This window comes from Solea solea, chromosome 4 (assembly GCF_958295425.1).
Source record: "Solea solea chromosome 4, fSolSol10.1, whole genome shotgun sequence".
In the NCBI taxonomy this organism is placed as follows: Eukaryota; Metazoa; Chordata; class Actinopteri; order Pleuronectiformes; family Soleidae; genus Solea; species Solea solea.
Genome location: NC_081137.1, coordinates 20,675,688 through 20,690,944, shown reverse-complemented (window position 1 = coordinate 20,690,944; position 15,257 = coordinate 20,675,688). Strand labels below are relative to the sequence as shown.

General features: G+C 40.6%; 3 protein-coding genes across 6 annotated transcripts in view; all 3 read right to left on the bottom strand.

Moving 5' to 3' along the window:
- The window catches only part of dclk1a (doublecortin-like kinase 1a), a 44,372-nt gene extending 44,043 nt beyond the window's left edge, over positions 1 to 329 (bottom strand). The window contains exon 1 of the mRNA XM_058627425.1: positions 29 to 329. The gene's annotated coding sequence lies outside the window, so the exon portion shown is untranslated. The remainder of the gene's footprint in view (positions 1 to 28) is intronic.
- A 2,007-nt stretch (positions 330 to 2,336) lies between these two features.
- Positions 2,337 to 8,789, bottom strand: ccdc169 (coiled-coil domain containing 169). 3 transcript variants are annotated; one of them, XM_058627830.1, is made up of 9 exons: positions 8,429 to 8,789; positions 8,076 to 8,212; positions 7,894 to 7,976; positions 7,147 to 7,257; positions 6,302 to 6,342; positions 5,405 to 5,503; positions 4,946 to 4,999; positions 4,359 to 4,453; positions 2,337 to 3,868 (listed from the first exon to the last, which is right to left on the bottom strand). In XM_058627830.1, the coding sequence occupies exons 2-9, from the start codon at positions 8,150 to 8,152 to the stop codon at positions 3,721 to 3,723; spliced, it is 708 nt and encodes a 235-aa protein (XP_058483813.1). In that variant the 5' UTR covers positions 8,153 to 8,212; positions 8,429 to 8,789; the 3' UTR covers positions 2,337 to 3,720. The 3 variants fall into 3 exon arrangements, with proteins under 3 accessions (XP_058483813.1, XP_058483812.1, XP_058483811.1); XM_058627829.1 differs by having other exon boundaries at positions 4,353 to 4,453; positions 8,076 to 8,165; positions 8,429 to 8,785; XM_058627828.1 differs by having other exon boundaries at positions 4,353 to 4,453; positions 8,429 to 8,783.
- Positions 8,790 to 8,978: 189 nt separating this feature from the next.
- Positions 8,979 to 15,211, bottom strand: sparta (spartin a). 2 transcript variants are annotated; one of them, XM_058627823.1, is made up of 8 exons: positions 15,054 to 15,211; positions 13,336 to 14,131; positions 11,548 to 11,742; positions 11,074 to 11,221; positions 10,696 to 10,890; positions 10,450 to 10,611; positions 10,200 to 10,290; positions 8,979 to 9,538 (listed from the first exon to the last, which is right to left on the bottom strand). In XM_058627823.1, exons 2-8 carry the CDS (start codon positions 14,128 to 14,130, stop codon positions 9,319 to 9,321), a joined length of 1,806 nt encoding a protein of 601 aa, XP_058483806.1. In that variant the 5' UTR covers position 14,131; positions 15,054 to 15,211; the 3' UTR covers positions 8,979 to 9,318. The 2 variants fall into 2 exon arrangements, with proteins under 2 accessions (XP_058483806.1, XP_058483807.1); XM_058627824.1 differs by lacking the exon at positions 8,979 to 9,538 and adding an exon at positions 9,657 to 9,988.
- Positions 15,212 to 15,257: the final 46 nt, after the last annotated feature.

The following is a 15,257-nucleotide window of genomic DNA, read 5'->3' as shown; positions in this document are numbered from 1 at the left end:
TGATCACTTTACAAAAGAGGACACTTACCCACACGAGCGATTAACGCTTCTCTGACGGTCACCTCCAGTTTGACTGATGGTGGATTTCCCCGCAGAGATGAAAAAAGTGTAGAGTGACTGACTGGTTTGGTGGATTGTTCTGGATCCTGCAGTGTCTCCCCCACCACCACCACCACCACTTATCTCTCTCTCCCGGTCTCTGTCCTTTGTTGACGGCTGATGTGGTCTCACACCACCACCATCACCACCAGCTGCACCAGTGTGCGTGTGTTTGTTATATGTGCGTGCGTAAGCGCCGTGAAGGCTGGAGTCTGGATGGACTGGGAATGGAGCAGAGGAGCAGCTGCTTCCCCTCCCATTCCTTTTTTTTCTCACCCACCTCCTCTCTCTCTCTCTCTCCGCCTCCACGTCATCCGTCGTGATTTTCTTTTGAGCACCCCCTCTCCTCATTTTGTTGCAAAACCAAGCTTGGTGGACTTCTCCCCCACAGAAGACACGCGTCGCCTGCAGGGTACTTTAATGTACAATAATTCTGTCATTTACTGAGCAATTCTAGTGACAATCTTCAGGGGAAAAAAACCCCCATGGTTGGAAGTTATACCTGAGACATCAAATATAAGCTGTAGCCAGATTTAGTTTAGTGTATGGGGCCATTCACACTAAAACTGTGTGACTAAGCACAAAGCAGCATTATGATTAACCCACGAGAATATTTGCACGTGATATCTTATGCAACACATTGAACTGGGAGTATCAAGGCAGCTTAAACCTAAATAACCCTATATGATTCCATCGATACAGGCAGCTTCGTAGTCATGCATGTTTAATTTTGTTACTTGGTTGCCTTCAGGAGGGATGGCAAATCTTTATGAAATGAAAATGTTGATTTATTAAACACTATGTGAACATAAAAGGGCAATAAAGAAGCTCAGAGCTGCATGAAGAGGAAAGGATGCTGCTGCTGCTGTTTCATTAACATAACAAGTTTCCTTTTACGTAAGATAAGTTTGTTTACATGCGATTGCAGGATACTTACTAGATAAAGATCGTGACCTACATCTCTGCCTCCAGAGACCCCGCTACTCTACTTCATCACTACTCCCTCATGACCCATAGAGTGTGCATTACCCAGCAGCATTCATCTGTGCCAATGACAGTGACAGCCGCAGTCTCTTACAATGATATCCCATCATTGTATTTAAGGTGTTTTAGCAGGTTGAAGATGTTCTAGGTGTTGAACACAGCACAGCTTCGACCCTTTCATTACATTGTTGGAGACATTTAATGCTTGTATTAGAATTAGTACATTTGACATTTTTATGGTCAAATAGGTGATAGGTGATGTGATTGCATCTTTTAAATGGTTTCTGTAAGCGGATCTGCTTCTGTCATGCATCAAAATGTATGACAGTGACGCACAGAAACACACAGGGAAACAGTGTACTGTATGTTCCTAAACCATGTACTGTATCACAACCTGAGGGCTGACAAGGAGTTCCTGTGTAAATTAAGTAAGGGGAAACAGGACACATACAGCTGAGACTGTCTTTAGGTGAAAGAGAGGACAAGGGCATCATAGTCAGGAAGGGGGAGGTAGTGGTCTCATTTCCAAAATAAGTCAGTGCTGACGTTTACCAGTGTCCTTTAAAGTAACAATGTATTTTAACAACGGTGGATTTTGGCCTTGCTAATTCACAAATCTGTAGCGTTTCTGTGGAAAGTAAACAAACATACCAAATCTAGGTGTTTTATTTGCAGCTTCATCTGTGACAGTATTGCAGCTGACTATGAAATACATGAAATAAATCAAGTGATATTATTCAAAGATAGATTACAGCATTTAGGCTTAATCTCATTTCATATCTAATTCATTTTATTAGCAAATTAAGCTACATAGAGCACATTTAATATTGGCAGGTTTACAAGCTGCTATTTATCATAGAGTAATTTGTTCCAAGACCTTTCTCTATGCGATACAACTTCCACTTTTTGATTCCGTTTTTGTGACACAATAAATCCCAACTAAAATCCCCTTTTGTGAGGTTAATAATAAACATAATTGGGGTTTACTCACAAGTGGAATCACGATGTGATGATTAATACTGTGGCAAATCTAAAAACTTCCCGTTTGTTGACAGATGCGCTCTGTAATCATAGAATCCAAGCGCTACAATTATCGCTTTCAAACCACATGCAGTCTGACTCAAATTAGCATTTTTCCTGTAGTAAACGCTTGGGAAGAGCCAACTAAATTACCCTGGACAGGCAGTAATATTGTGATTCATGGTGTTTTGTTACCATGTTTCACCTATCAGCACCGTGGGGGCAGCACGCAGTGAGGGAAATGTGCTCAGTCTGTGGACTGGCCATTTTTATTTATTCAAGTCAAGTCATTTTTGTAAGTGAAACAAACTGGCACTGCAGCACATTTAGGACGGTGCACCAACTCAGCCGAGCATGCAGGAACAGAAATACAAGTAGAACGCCACAAACGGTAAAATGGACCTGACGTTGAGCAGTTTAAAGGATTTTAGATGCTAAAAAAAGTGACGGCAAAGACATGTCTCCTTTAAAAGGGTGACATATTGGCATTTAGTTATTTAGTTTAGCTTTAACTATACCTTATAGCATGTACGTACCAATACAAATACACTGTTAGTGTAAAAGGTGTTGAATACAAGTCATACTAAAGGATAGTTGTCGTGGTCTGATGCTTGGGGCTTGATTTCTGCCCATCACGTTAAAGGCAAGTTATCTTTTTATATTAAAAAAACAATATCCTGGCAGTCTCGTCTCAGGAACTCTTGGGAATTGAAGGACAGAGGATATGCAAAATGATCAGTAGACCAAATCAGTAAAGAAAAAGGCAACAGAATAGAATCACCAGACTAAAAAAAGGCCGATTTAGGGGACAGGAAAACTAGGTCATACACTAGGAAAAGGTGGAATAAAAAAATAATTGGGATGCTATGTATACGATGAGACAAACGAGGAAAGAGTGAAGTAACAAGGTGATAATACTGTATATAGTATAACGATTAGGAGAGCACTTAATAGGACAGGTGCAAACAATCAGAGCAGGGACCTGTAATTAGTAGCACAGAGGCTCAAACTGTCACAGCTACAAAAAAATTGTGGCTGAACTAAAGTATTTAAGGCTAAATTAAAGCAAAAGAGATGAAACTGAATAATGACTTCAAACTGGTTGTTTTTAAAACCACGTTTTTACAAGTTATTGTTTCTACTCAATTATGAAGCTGACAGAAAGTGAACCCATCCTCCGCAACTCCTTCACAGAGATTTCTCACACCCACAGTATCAGGGAGGCCAGTGGGTGGGATGGGGAAAACTGTATGAATGTAGTTCATCTACTGTGCAACCAAAGTAATGGACGTGGTGTTTCTTATGTAATGAAAGTTGGAGGTGGTGGTTGGTTTAAAAAAAAAAAAAAAAAACTGCCTCAACAGGCTCCTGCCACATCATAAATGTGACAATTTACACAGTGAGTTCAGCGTATAGCTGTAAAATAAACACTGGATTAGGACACAGAACTGTTGCACGTGGGTTGAGAAATCTACATACAAAAACCGCATTGTTTCTCCACAATTGGCTTTTGAGAAAATGTGAACAAAGCCATAGGAAGGTGGTAGGCATGTAAGTAAACAATAAAACAACAATGAAAATGTAACCATATATGGACACTTTCTACTGCGATTAGTGTTAGTGTTCCAGGTAGTGCTTTAGGGTGGGTAACCTGCTCCCCCTTTGGGATTTCTCCTCTTCTCGCCTCTCGGCTGTTCCTCCATCTTCTGCTCTCTCGTTTCCTTTTTTTAAATTAGCCTCTGCATTCCTGCTGGTCTGCTTTCCTCTATTTGCCAAAAGATAAAACATTGAATGTGGAGTAAATTTCTTCAACATGACTTTTGCCAACTGCAAAATGAAGTCTAATCCAAAAACACACAGTTACCACAGAAACTTTACCACAATATTAAATCGTAATATGTCAAAGTAGATGCAGTTGAGTTAAGGAGGTCGACAAAGTCATTTCAGTGTCTTGAGCAACAGTTGTTAGATATTTTGGTTCATCTCGGGTTACGTTACTTTATTCTGACGCTTTTAAAGATCTGCAATACGATGCAAGTTAATAAGTTTCATCAAGTGATGCAAGTTTGTGCCTGATTTATGCTGTGTGATAATATTGTATATGGTATTTTGTAGGTGGATTCAAGTGTAAAGTTATCCATATAAAATGTTTGAAATGAAATCTGGAAACTGTAAAACAAATCTTACCAAAGAGAACACAACAATATTCTGTTGATATTTGTGACGCCATGAATATTGTGTGCATTTACCTGTACCTGCTGTGTCTCACTGAGCTCCTCAGTTTGCTCTCCGCTGCTCTCTGTGGATGAGTGGAGTACTGTCTTCTCTGGCCTTCAATGGTGGAGGAGAGCTGGAGGAGCAGTGGATAATTCATGATCACAGCAAGTTCACAAGCTCCAGACACATAAACCTTGTGTTTACATGTTTGAAAATACCGATCATGTACTTTGTATGTGTGGGGCTTTTGTCACATGCGTCTCTAAAAGTGCTAATAGATAAATGGAGAACAGTTTCTCCTGCAGCAGCCTTTGTCTCAGTCCTAAAGGAGACAGTGCTGATGCAGCATATGGTGTAAAAGTCCTTGACTAACTTTAATTTAACAAGGACTCACCTGTGACATCATGCGACAGAGCAGCACTTCAAGAGGATGAATGAGAATCATAATTAGATGTGAATAAAAAATAAAAAGCTGCCTGTGCTCTCTATGCTACACTGTCCTTTTGAAGAACTTGGCAGCAGTTTTTCAGTGTGTCACACATAAAATATTCGTAGTAAAAAAAACAAGATTTGGTTTGAAAGCTACACAGTTGACGTGCCACGGTTGATTAACGTGAACGCCTACCTTAGCAATTTCAGAAAGATACGCTCGGCGCTCGTCGTTGGTCTTGTGAAAAGCCTGACATTTGAGAGAAACAAAAGACGCTGTCAGTAATCTGCCTGCTCGTGGCTAAAGTGCTGGCTCTGTGTATTCCTGAAGTCCGCAATGTTAATGAGCAGATTACCACACGGATTTAGTGGTGGCACATGCTACCCTTTAACCTCCATTTATTGAACATCTCTCTTGTTGAGCAGAACAATAAACAAAAGAAGCAAATCATATTGGCCCAGTCAAAGCAGCACAAGATTAAGAATAAACACATATTTTCCAATCTTTCGCTAATGATGGTAAACATGCATCACCGAGAGTTGCCCGTCTAAAGAAACAATAAAAACTGGACCAGCAGACACAGTGAACCGCAGTAGTACACAAACACAACATCTCTAAATGTGCTCGATCAACAAGGACATCAGAGAGCGACACCTTTCCCTCCTGCTCAGTTCTGTGCAGACAGTCCATCAGCTGACTCTGGAGGTCAGACTTCTCTTCACTCAGGAGCTTCACACGCTGCCGCAGAGATTCCTGCAAGAAAAGGAAGTGTTTCCATTAACCAGCTACATTTCCACTAAATTGGCATTACATCTGCTAGGATTAAACCATAACACAATGTGTACAAGATTAGATTAGGCCAATACAAGTTCTGGTTTATTCATTTGTATTAAGTATTTTGCAGATGGCTACAGTTACATATTCATATTTTGCAAGATGCTACCCATAAGTAATATGTGACGCAGCTGATGCTGACATTGTTTCTACAAAACAGAGGATATTTAACAACCTAACATATACAAGTATTCAACAATTACAGACTATCAGAGATGGCATGATTGTTCTTCAACAACATGGTCTCAATAAACAATACATTGCATTAATTAATGGTGATAAATATTCTTCTCACATACTCAGTCTGCCTACAGAGCTTCAGTTCAGTCTTCATGGACACACTAATGAGCATCTGTTAGTTCTGCCTTAAGGCACACACATGTTTGGACTGTGTTTTGTCAACATTCAGGGTGCGGTGTGCAGTCGTGTGTGTTAAAACTGTAATTATTGCACATTACTGTCCAATGGTTTGTAATCCAGTGATTACGGTGCTGTGATGTGTTTATTCATCGTTGCATTAGTTGGAGGACGCGTTGTGAGTGTTACTGCTGCCTTCTCTCCCCCACTCTGTGTCTCTGGCTCTCTCTGCTGGTTTGTATGTGTTTCAATCATATACACACTCCCAGCTCTGTGTAATGAGTTTTTCTTTTTTCAAATATGCACTTGAAATAACACCCCTCACACAGAAACATCAGTAAATGAAGACAGATCACTCACTACTGGCATGTCATCAAAGGAGCGGATTGAGGCCAATCGATCTGTGAGAAACAAAGGGAGTATGTGAGCAACAAAGTGTGCCTGTAACACAAATCACCTCGCTTGAATAAGTCTGTATTTTTCCACTTGCTGATTAATACTACTGAAAATGAAGACTGATCTCAGACGTATTGTGGTGTGAAGCATTTAAAAGGATCTGAGGAAGCTTGTGTCAGATTTAAAAACAAAAAAGGAGGACCAAAATGCAGAGCTCAAAAGGACAGTTTTCAAATTTGACTAACTGGCAAAAACCAACAGACATTGAAAAGTAGCAGAAAACTGTTGCATAGCAACAAGGAACCAGAGACAAAAACAAATCAGGTGACCCTAAATGCTGCAAGAAACTAACAAACACAGGAGAAACTAATCAGGGCAGGACAGGTTATCACAAGGGAGGGAAACTGGACAAAGCGAGATTTAACACACAAGGATGAATCTACAAAAGTAAAACATGAAACTAAGACAAGATAAGGATAAACAGGAGCTAATATAGCTATTATGTTTGACAATTTAAAAAGTCCAAATGGAAATTTCCAAAATAATACTACAAAGAATCTCAGGAGGTAGATCATGATTACCTGACTATGACAAAACAGCCACCATTCAATTGCAATGGCACACACAAAAGTATACTTTAGGTTTCAAATGGTGACATTAAGAATTAATGAAATAGTGTGATTAAAAGCATATATGGGTTCACTCAAGAGACCAAGCAGCTCTTTGTGTAGAGAATGTAAACCATACTGTACTCTGAGAGTTTATGCACGTCAGTAAAACCTAATAAATTTACCACAATAAAAGCTCACCCATGGGGTTGCCTCGCATGTCCTCCAGCCTCTCGTGAATGAGTGAGATCTGTCTGTCCAACTGTCCATTCAGCTCCACCTGCGTCTCATACCTCGTCTTCCACTCATTACCTGGAACATAACAGATGGAGTCACAACACATTACAAAGAAAAGTGACAGTGGTAGAAACAAAGCTCCCCCGCCATCTCAAAAATCACAATTTGAAACACATGGCAAATGCTAATTTAGATATACATTATGCAGAGCCAGCAGCTGATTCTCATTCAAGGTGCTGACATAAGGACGGAGTCAGGGAAGAAGACTATCCTATTCAGTCCATTATCTTGGAATGATAAGATAAATAAAATGTGAGTTTTAGTCACTAGTTGCATATCTAACACCTAGCTGTGCAGGACCATTGTTTTACTCTTAATATTCTAACAACGTAATATTAAAATGGTATTAATGCTTATAAGAGATTGTATTTTAATGACATCAACCTTGTTCCATGGTTTCTGTGCTCGTTTTGTAATTATCCAAAATGTGCTGTTGCTCATTTTGGCCAGAAAATCTTTGGAAAGGAGATTATTAATTAAAAATAAAATGGATAAATAAACAAAAGAAAAATACAAAAGCTGAGAACATTTGTAAGATGTATCCAGTGTGGACAAATAAGGTAATGGTCTTTTATTGCATGTTAAAAGACAACATTTAATGAAATTAAATTAGGCATTATACAAAAATGTGTCCTATAACAACATACTCACCTTCTCCATCAACACTGTGTAGTCTTCCTTGTAGTTCACACATGGTGCTGCGCAAGTCAGACACTGAATCTTCAAGCATCGCTCTATCACCAAGAGCCACACAGTGTTAAGTTTTTACTGCTGGAAAAACTAACATTTATTCATATTGATGGATAAATTAGTCATTTTTGGAACAAACTCACCTCATTTCCCTCTCCTGTTCAAGGTCTGCCTGCAGACGCGTCAGGTCATGTTTGCTGTAGTCACTTTCTCCACTCATGTTTCTGATTACACTAAAGAAATGTTTATTGTGCCTCCTCGAGGGTTTCCATGGAGACGACTGTTTCCGTCCAAGTCGGAAATGACGGAGCAGTTTTTTGCAGGACGTTTAAATGTAAAGTTTAATCTCTTGCTCAGTTTAAAAATGAGAACAAAATTACGTTTAGGTTCGATTCTACTCGGTCACGCGGCTTTCATCAAGCGACAGTCAATAAATTCGCGTTTATATTTAAAACTGCTGTGTGTGTGTGTGTGTGTGTGTGTGCGCGTGCGTTACCTCTCGTGGTAGTAATCCAATTTGGCATTGTTTGGAATCCGTGGGTCACAAAATGCAGTTTGTGGGGGAAAACAAATTAACAGAACGTGTTTCTAATAAATTAAACTTAGACAAAGGGTCAAATTCAAACCGAAGAAAAACAACATGGAGAACTACGGGGAGCAGACCAGGAACTCATGAAGTCCAGAGCGCGGGGAAGACAAAAAACAAGGAACAGAAAAGAATGAACATGTGGAATTAAACTTAAAAAACAAAACAAAAAAAACTTTTAAAGTTAACCAACAAAGACACTGGGGAGCACAGAGACAGGGGGGCAAAAATTAAACACAGGTGAGATAAAGACAAAACACAGGTGGAACACATTAGGGCGGGCCAAGCAATCAACTGGGAAGACAGGACAGGAAGTGAAACTAAATAAGGTACACACAAGGGAACAACTTCAAAATAAAACAGGAAGCAAAGGGAAAAACATTATATGAAAGGTATTGAAAAATATATTTTTTTATTATATGAATATTAAAGGATATATAAACTCCAATGTTGTAAACAACAATACAAACAAGTATGTTCTGTTACTTCGGGGTAGTGGCTTGAAACCAGTGGGTTATTATAGGCGACAAAAGAGGTGTGTCTTATTCATGTAGCAATATTATACAATTTTACGTTTATTTAGTCATTGGTTTAAACGTATAAGTCAAAAGTATAAAGTATTATAATCTTGTCTTATTTACCTAAGACAAAACCTTGTCTTTTCATTCACAAAAAACACATATGTACAGTTTCATTGTGACTAACTGCTGTATTTTGTGGTTTTCCTTTTGTTTTTCATTCCCAATTAAATTTAACAAAATAAAATGCTACTGTCTTCTGATATAAAACTGTTTGGGAATCTATTTTTTCATCTCTCCGTCGTCTTTCTTCTGCTCCTCCTTCCTCTCAGTTGCCGTTGTCTGTCCTTCACGGGATTTGCACATGACCTTGGCCGTCTGTTTGCCTGTCGTCTTGAGCATCGCTTTGATGCCCAGATTGTCAATATTGTATGCAGTCACACCAACATTGATCACTGACTGGAGAGCCGTGTCTGTGGCTTGGCCTGTGGGGTCACCGTACCTTCACCGTGAACAATATGGTGGGATTAGGAAATGGTGGCTTGGTGTGAGAAAATACATTTGTAGGTAATGCTTATAATTTGTGTCTGTACACCAGAGTTCAAGAAAAAAAACCATCGTATTGTGGGTGTGCTGTATTTTTATTAGTTACAAACCAGGGAAAAGAGGGTTACAGATGGCATCACCACCCAAACAACACGACACTGCAGGCAACAAGGAAACACACACACCAGAGAATTAAACTTGTCAAAAAACAACCCAAAATACAGACATGTACACTTTCTGCTTTAGCTATTGCATGTAATTTGGATGATGTCTTATTTAGGGTTATTTTCTGACTTGAGTGTTAAAAGAAAGCATTGAGCAAGTTAGTTCACAAGTATTTGCCTTTGCTCCCCCGTGCAGTCATTTGTTGCTGGGCATGTTAAACAGACTCTCTAAGCCCCTAAATCTGAAAAGAAACAGGGTTTGAAAGCAAGTCAGATCCCCAGCACACCAGGAAGAAAGACACAGTCAACAACTTCAAGACTTTCTGTTGCTGAAAGTGAGCACACAGATTTAGAATCAAAATCAATCAACCAATTAGTCAGTCAAGCATTAATGATTGGAATAGTTCTTCTCAATAAAAATGCATTTCATGTGTTAAAAATGTCAGCACTTACTTGTACGTCACATTTGTGACAGTCTCTGCTCTAACACTTTTGCCAACAAGCTTTGCTCCGTTCTCTAGACTAGTCCAGACAGTAGAAAAACCTGGTTTGGATGTAAATGAAAAAAATGTTCAATACTTTGAAAAGACATTGATAACGTGTCTTTAAATGCAGTCCATCTCCATCCATCAAGTAGATTCGATTTGTGTCCCATTTGAAAATGAACATTTAACATCACGTATACAGTTTCCCGGGTACACACCTTGTACACTGCTGGCTGCCACATATTTGGTTCCTTCCCAGTTTGACGGCTCCCCCTCTTTGTGCTGCTTCAAAGATTCTGGGATGAGCTTGGCACCATGTTTCTTCACATGCGGCGCCACCTTTTCTGCCACATGTCCTGCCACCGTGCTCACTCCATTCACTGTAAATATACACACAGGTATGCACAAGGTGAAGAATCTTGAATTTTGTGTGGGATGGGTTCTTGTACGTCTCAGTTCCTTACCTAAGAACTGGCTGACTCGCAGAAAACCCCCGGTGGCCTGTTTAGTCACCAGCAGACTTTTGGTGACGCGGGGGCTGACCTCTGAAGGAGTTTCCTCAGGCGTTAAGTTGTCCCGAATCTTTCCTCCTCCTCTGTGAACGGCCCGACTCGTGATGTCTGCTCCTTTCAGTAACCCTTCACCCAACCACGTAGCCCCTAAAAACAGACAGATATTGTTGTAAGATGTGCTGTACATCAAGAGGTGGAACATTTTCTGTGCAGAACTGAATCCTGCTGCATCAGTAAACACCGCCCTCTAGTGGTCATTTTGTAGAAAGAGGAAACCTGTGTATACAGCCTATAAACAAACTTGTCCAATGTTTCTTTTTTTGGACACACCTGACAGGATTTTTTGTGCCATCTTTTCACTCCATCCAGGAAGCAGTGGTTTTTCCTTCTCTCCAGCTGTCAGTCCTGGTGCTAGAGCTGGACCAAGGGGGACTTTGGTGCTCAGGTTGATGACCTCTGATCCCGTCTCCTCAGGATTCTGTCAAGACAAAAAGGTCAAATACAAAAACAGCAGTTTTATATTGCATTTAAAAAGATGCACACACACCGATCAGGTGTCTGTACATTCCTGTATGTTTACACCTGCAACAATTAAACTATTTTGTTTTCCGGCTTAGGTGTAGAGGGGAAAATTAAAAACAGCAGGGTGTGTTCTGTAACAGCCTGATAACATCATAAAATAACAGCACCAGGAAGGAAACGTTTTGTCAAAATAGAGAGCAAAGGCACAAACAATAGTCAGAAACTAGTCATTGCTCTGCCAGCATGCAAATCACTCCTTTGGTGAGGTCAGTAAAGACAGACCTGGATCCTGAGATCAGCCAGCTGTGACAGGAGGTCCTGAAACAACTCTCGACAGGCGGCGGGCAAGTCAGAGGACAACACAATGCCCACATAGGATCCTGGTGTCACTGCCAAGGGGTCGGTGAACATGAAGATCCCAGAGTTGGCCAGCAGCACCGGAGTGTCTGCCGTCAGTGGGTACAGCCAGTCACACACCTAAAAAATACATGGAAAAACAAGATTAGAATAATCGTTATCCATCACTATAATACCGGTTGTATTCCTTCTTACCGATCACCAGTTCAAGTCAAAGAATGTATGTGAAAATGCAATCCCATAGTTTTCCAGCTTGAAAAGCGAAGCACAGGAAATGGGAATAAAGTAGCAGCAGGTGAGCCATCAGGGGGTGACTGTGGTTGCAAACAGAATTCTTAAGAAGAGAAAATGAGCCTAATTCTCACTCAATTAATAACATCCTGAGGAGTTAATGGTCTCAGTCACTGATCCCAGGTCTTCTTCAATTAACATAGTGTCAGTTTTGTAAATGATATTCCCATTGAGATAAGCATTAAGGCAATTAAGCATGGCACATAATGTGTGATTTACAGCTCGTATCATCCAGTAGGTGCCTGGTTGCAGAATCGTAATCTTCACAACAGGAGTTTGTTTTGCAAGAGGACTGCAACCATTTTTTATATGGATAGAGTTGATTTATAGTGGCATTAAAGGCTTTTTGTGGGAGAATAAATCAAATTATGTTTTTGAAACATGAGGGACCTCAGGTTTTTGAAATCAGACAGAAAAACAGGACATGAGTCTTTCTCTCCACAAACAAAGACACAAGTAGTGAACTGGAATGGGTGATTTCTGATCTTAATTCAGTTGGTTTTTAGGACATCACAAATGCACTGTTGTTTCCCAGATCCTACAAATGTTCTCCTGATTTTGCCACATCAGGACTTACTGTAATGTCCATCATGCACACAGATAATAATGCATACAGACTTTGATGCTATCGGTATGCCGCCAAACATAATGACCCCTGTGTGTGAGGGTTCAGGCAGGACACTGACGACAAAACACAACAGAAGTGCAGACTCATCGCTTAGAAGGACCATTGTTTTGCTGGGAAACAAAAGCAGGGCCAGAAAACAAGAGAGCTGCCCACCAGGCTGCACAGTCATGGGACAGACATTCTTTGTAGAGGTGCCAGAATACATTATTACTGCTGGTCAAAACAAAACAAACCACCACAAACTATGTTTAAGCCACTGGGGTCAGTTATTTTTTATATAATGCACTGATCCCTAATATCCAAATGTGAGGATTTGATGAATTTCTATAAATTTAATATCTTCCTGTTTGAGATGGTGAGAAGATTTTGGGAAATTGTGAGATATTTTCACCATTCCGTGTGTGTTGTTGTTGTTTTTTTAACCACAAACTAATTGATAAATAAAGAAAATATTCATCAGATGAATCGCAAAGGAAAAGTTGGCTTACTTTAATGTCCAAAACCAGCTGATAATAAATCAGTACAGGACATTAAACAGCTTTCCTATACTGTACGAGGATTGTCAAACTCTACGTTGATAATAACCATGACAACGCCATTATTTATAAACAGAATTCCCTTGTGACGACAACACAGTGACTCATATAGTTAGTTCCATAACTGGTCTAATTCCATTGACGTGGTTTCTAAAGAGGTATAGTTTGCCTTACTCACCTCCAGGACGCCTCCACCCAACAAGAATGCTTTGCTGACACAGCACACAAATATGTATAATCATGTCATACATTACTTACATGGAGACAAGCTGAGGGTTGTCCTGCAGCGGTGGCTGACTCCTTGTTGTCGCTGTCAAATGCGATGATGCGAAGGTAGCCCGGGTTAGACAGGGCTGTGACCTGTCCATTTGGTGCCACAAAAAACAACTGCACCCCGGCGGGAATGTAAAGCAGCTCACTCCCAGGCCGTCCGGCGTCTGCCCCGGTCTGAGTTCCTGACCAGAGTCCATCAGGACCATAAGCCAGGCAGCTGTGCCCGTTAGTGGGCTTTGGTGTGTATGCTGGAGGATGGTCCCCTGGGTTAGCCATGGCTGCTGGAGCCACTGCAGGAGATGTGATTCCGTACGCAGCAGCAGCAGGGGACCGAGGCCTGGGAGGTGGGGCTCTCTTAGGGGTTAGGATTGTGTCCTGGGTTCTAGGAGGTATGGTGGGGTGGAGGGAGCCAGGGAGAGGCTGACTGTTGGGTGCCAGCTCTGGATCAAAAGTGGGAGGAAGATCCTTTAACAGTTGCCGCTTCTGGCCTCCTATTGTCAGCTGAGAGGTTGCGAGGTCAGAGAGGTGGGCGTTGACAGTGCGCAGAGTGTCCCTCATTCGCAGCTGAAGCTGCCTGGCCTTGTCCCAGATCTCTCCCTGCTGCCTCTCTCCCCCAGTGGGGACTTCCACACCTTGGGAAAGGTGTTGTCGGCCCTTCCGGTAGTACTCCAGGGCATTGTCCGTTTGGCCACCCTCTTCAGCGTTCAGTCCACGACTCAGGGAGTCAAACGCCAACTTATACTGATCCTTGATGATCAGCAGCTCAGCTGGCTCGGCCATACTGAAACAGACACAAAAAATATAAATAATACTTTAATAGTAATTATCTTAAGTTATTCTGCCTTCAAGTCACACACTCAAGTCTTGTCCAGCAGAGGTCAATTGAATGCTATAAAAGTGCCCATAGGTGTAAGTAAATGCATATTTGTCTCTATATGTACCCTGCCTTTCACCCTATGTCAGCTGGGATTGGCGATTAACCAATGAATTGATTATTAATCGATTACTAAACTAATTTTATACTCCATGAATCAATTTGAATGTTTGTTTTTTTGGAATGAAAACACTATTTCTGATTTCTCAGCTTCTTAAATGTGAATATTTTCAGGTTTCTTTGCTCCATATAAGAAAGAAATTATTAAAATAATTATTTTGGTGTGTGGACAAAACAAGACATAATTATTTCTAGGTTTGGGAACGTAAACATTGCAGCCCTATGACAACACAACGTGAAATAAGATCAGGTAACGCCATGTGTTTTAATCTGGTTATTGTTCATCACTGTTTATTCAGAGAAATATTGTTCCCCATGTAAACACAGTCAGTGAGAGTGTAAGGTTTGCAGCCTTAAACCAGGTGTGAAAAGCTTCACAGGGAAACCAGCTTGAATTATCCTCACGACTCTGACTGAGCAGTAATTACATGAGTTCATGTCAGAAAAATCTCTGAAATGTTAAGTGTTGCTGGCAGCTTTAAAACTTTGCAGAAAAAGACAACAAATCAGGTTTTACCTGCACAACAAGATTCATGGACCTGTGTGTGAGTAGGATTATATTCTGCACATGGACTTCACACTTTAAATAAAAGTATTTATGTTTTTTTGTCTCGTCACAACAAGAACGCTGCCTGTTACATTTCCTGACAAATAAAAATACATAAATAACTAAATAAAAAGGCACAGTACCAACATAAAACTGACTTACCTTCAACCAAAATGGAATATAATGCGAAATAAAAAGTAATAAATACAAATAAATAAGTCCTTAATTCACTTTTCGTCACTTCTTCTGTGCTGTCATTTCTGTGCCTCTCACGTCAACGTGCATTCACGATCTCACCTGCCGGGTTTGCTGCAGCCGCAGACACAGGACAAGACACGCCCCCCCCCAGGGGAACCTGAGAATGGG

Coding starts and splice junctions, on each gene's coding strand:
- sparta (XM_058627823.1), bottom strand. CDS start 14,130: ATGGCCGAGCCAGCTGAGCTGCTGATCATCAAGGATCAGTATAAGTTG. Junction 11,222..11,547: donor TGGCTGATCTCAGGATCCAG/GTCTGTCTTTAC, acceptor TTGTCTTGACAG/AATCCTGAGGAGACGGGATC. Junction 10,891..11,073: donor GGCACAAAAAATCCTGTCAG/GTGTGTCCAAAA, acceptor GTCTGTTTTTAG/GGGCTACGTGGTTGGGTGAA.
- ccdc169 (XM_058627829.1), bottom strand. CDS start 8,152: ATGAGTGGAGAAAGTGACTACAGCAAACATGACCTGACGCGTCTGCAG. Junction 7,258..7,893: donor ACACAGTGTTGATGGAGAAG/GTGAGTATGTTG, acceptor GTTATGTTCCAG/GTAATGAGTGGAAGACGAGG. Junction 5,000..5,404: donor GAACTGAGCAGGAGGGAAAG/GTGTCGCTCTCT, acceptor CTCAAATGTCAG/GCTTTTCACAAGACCAACGA.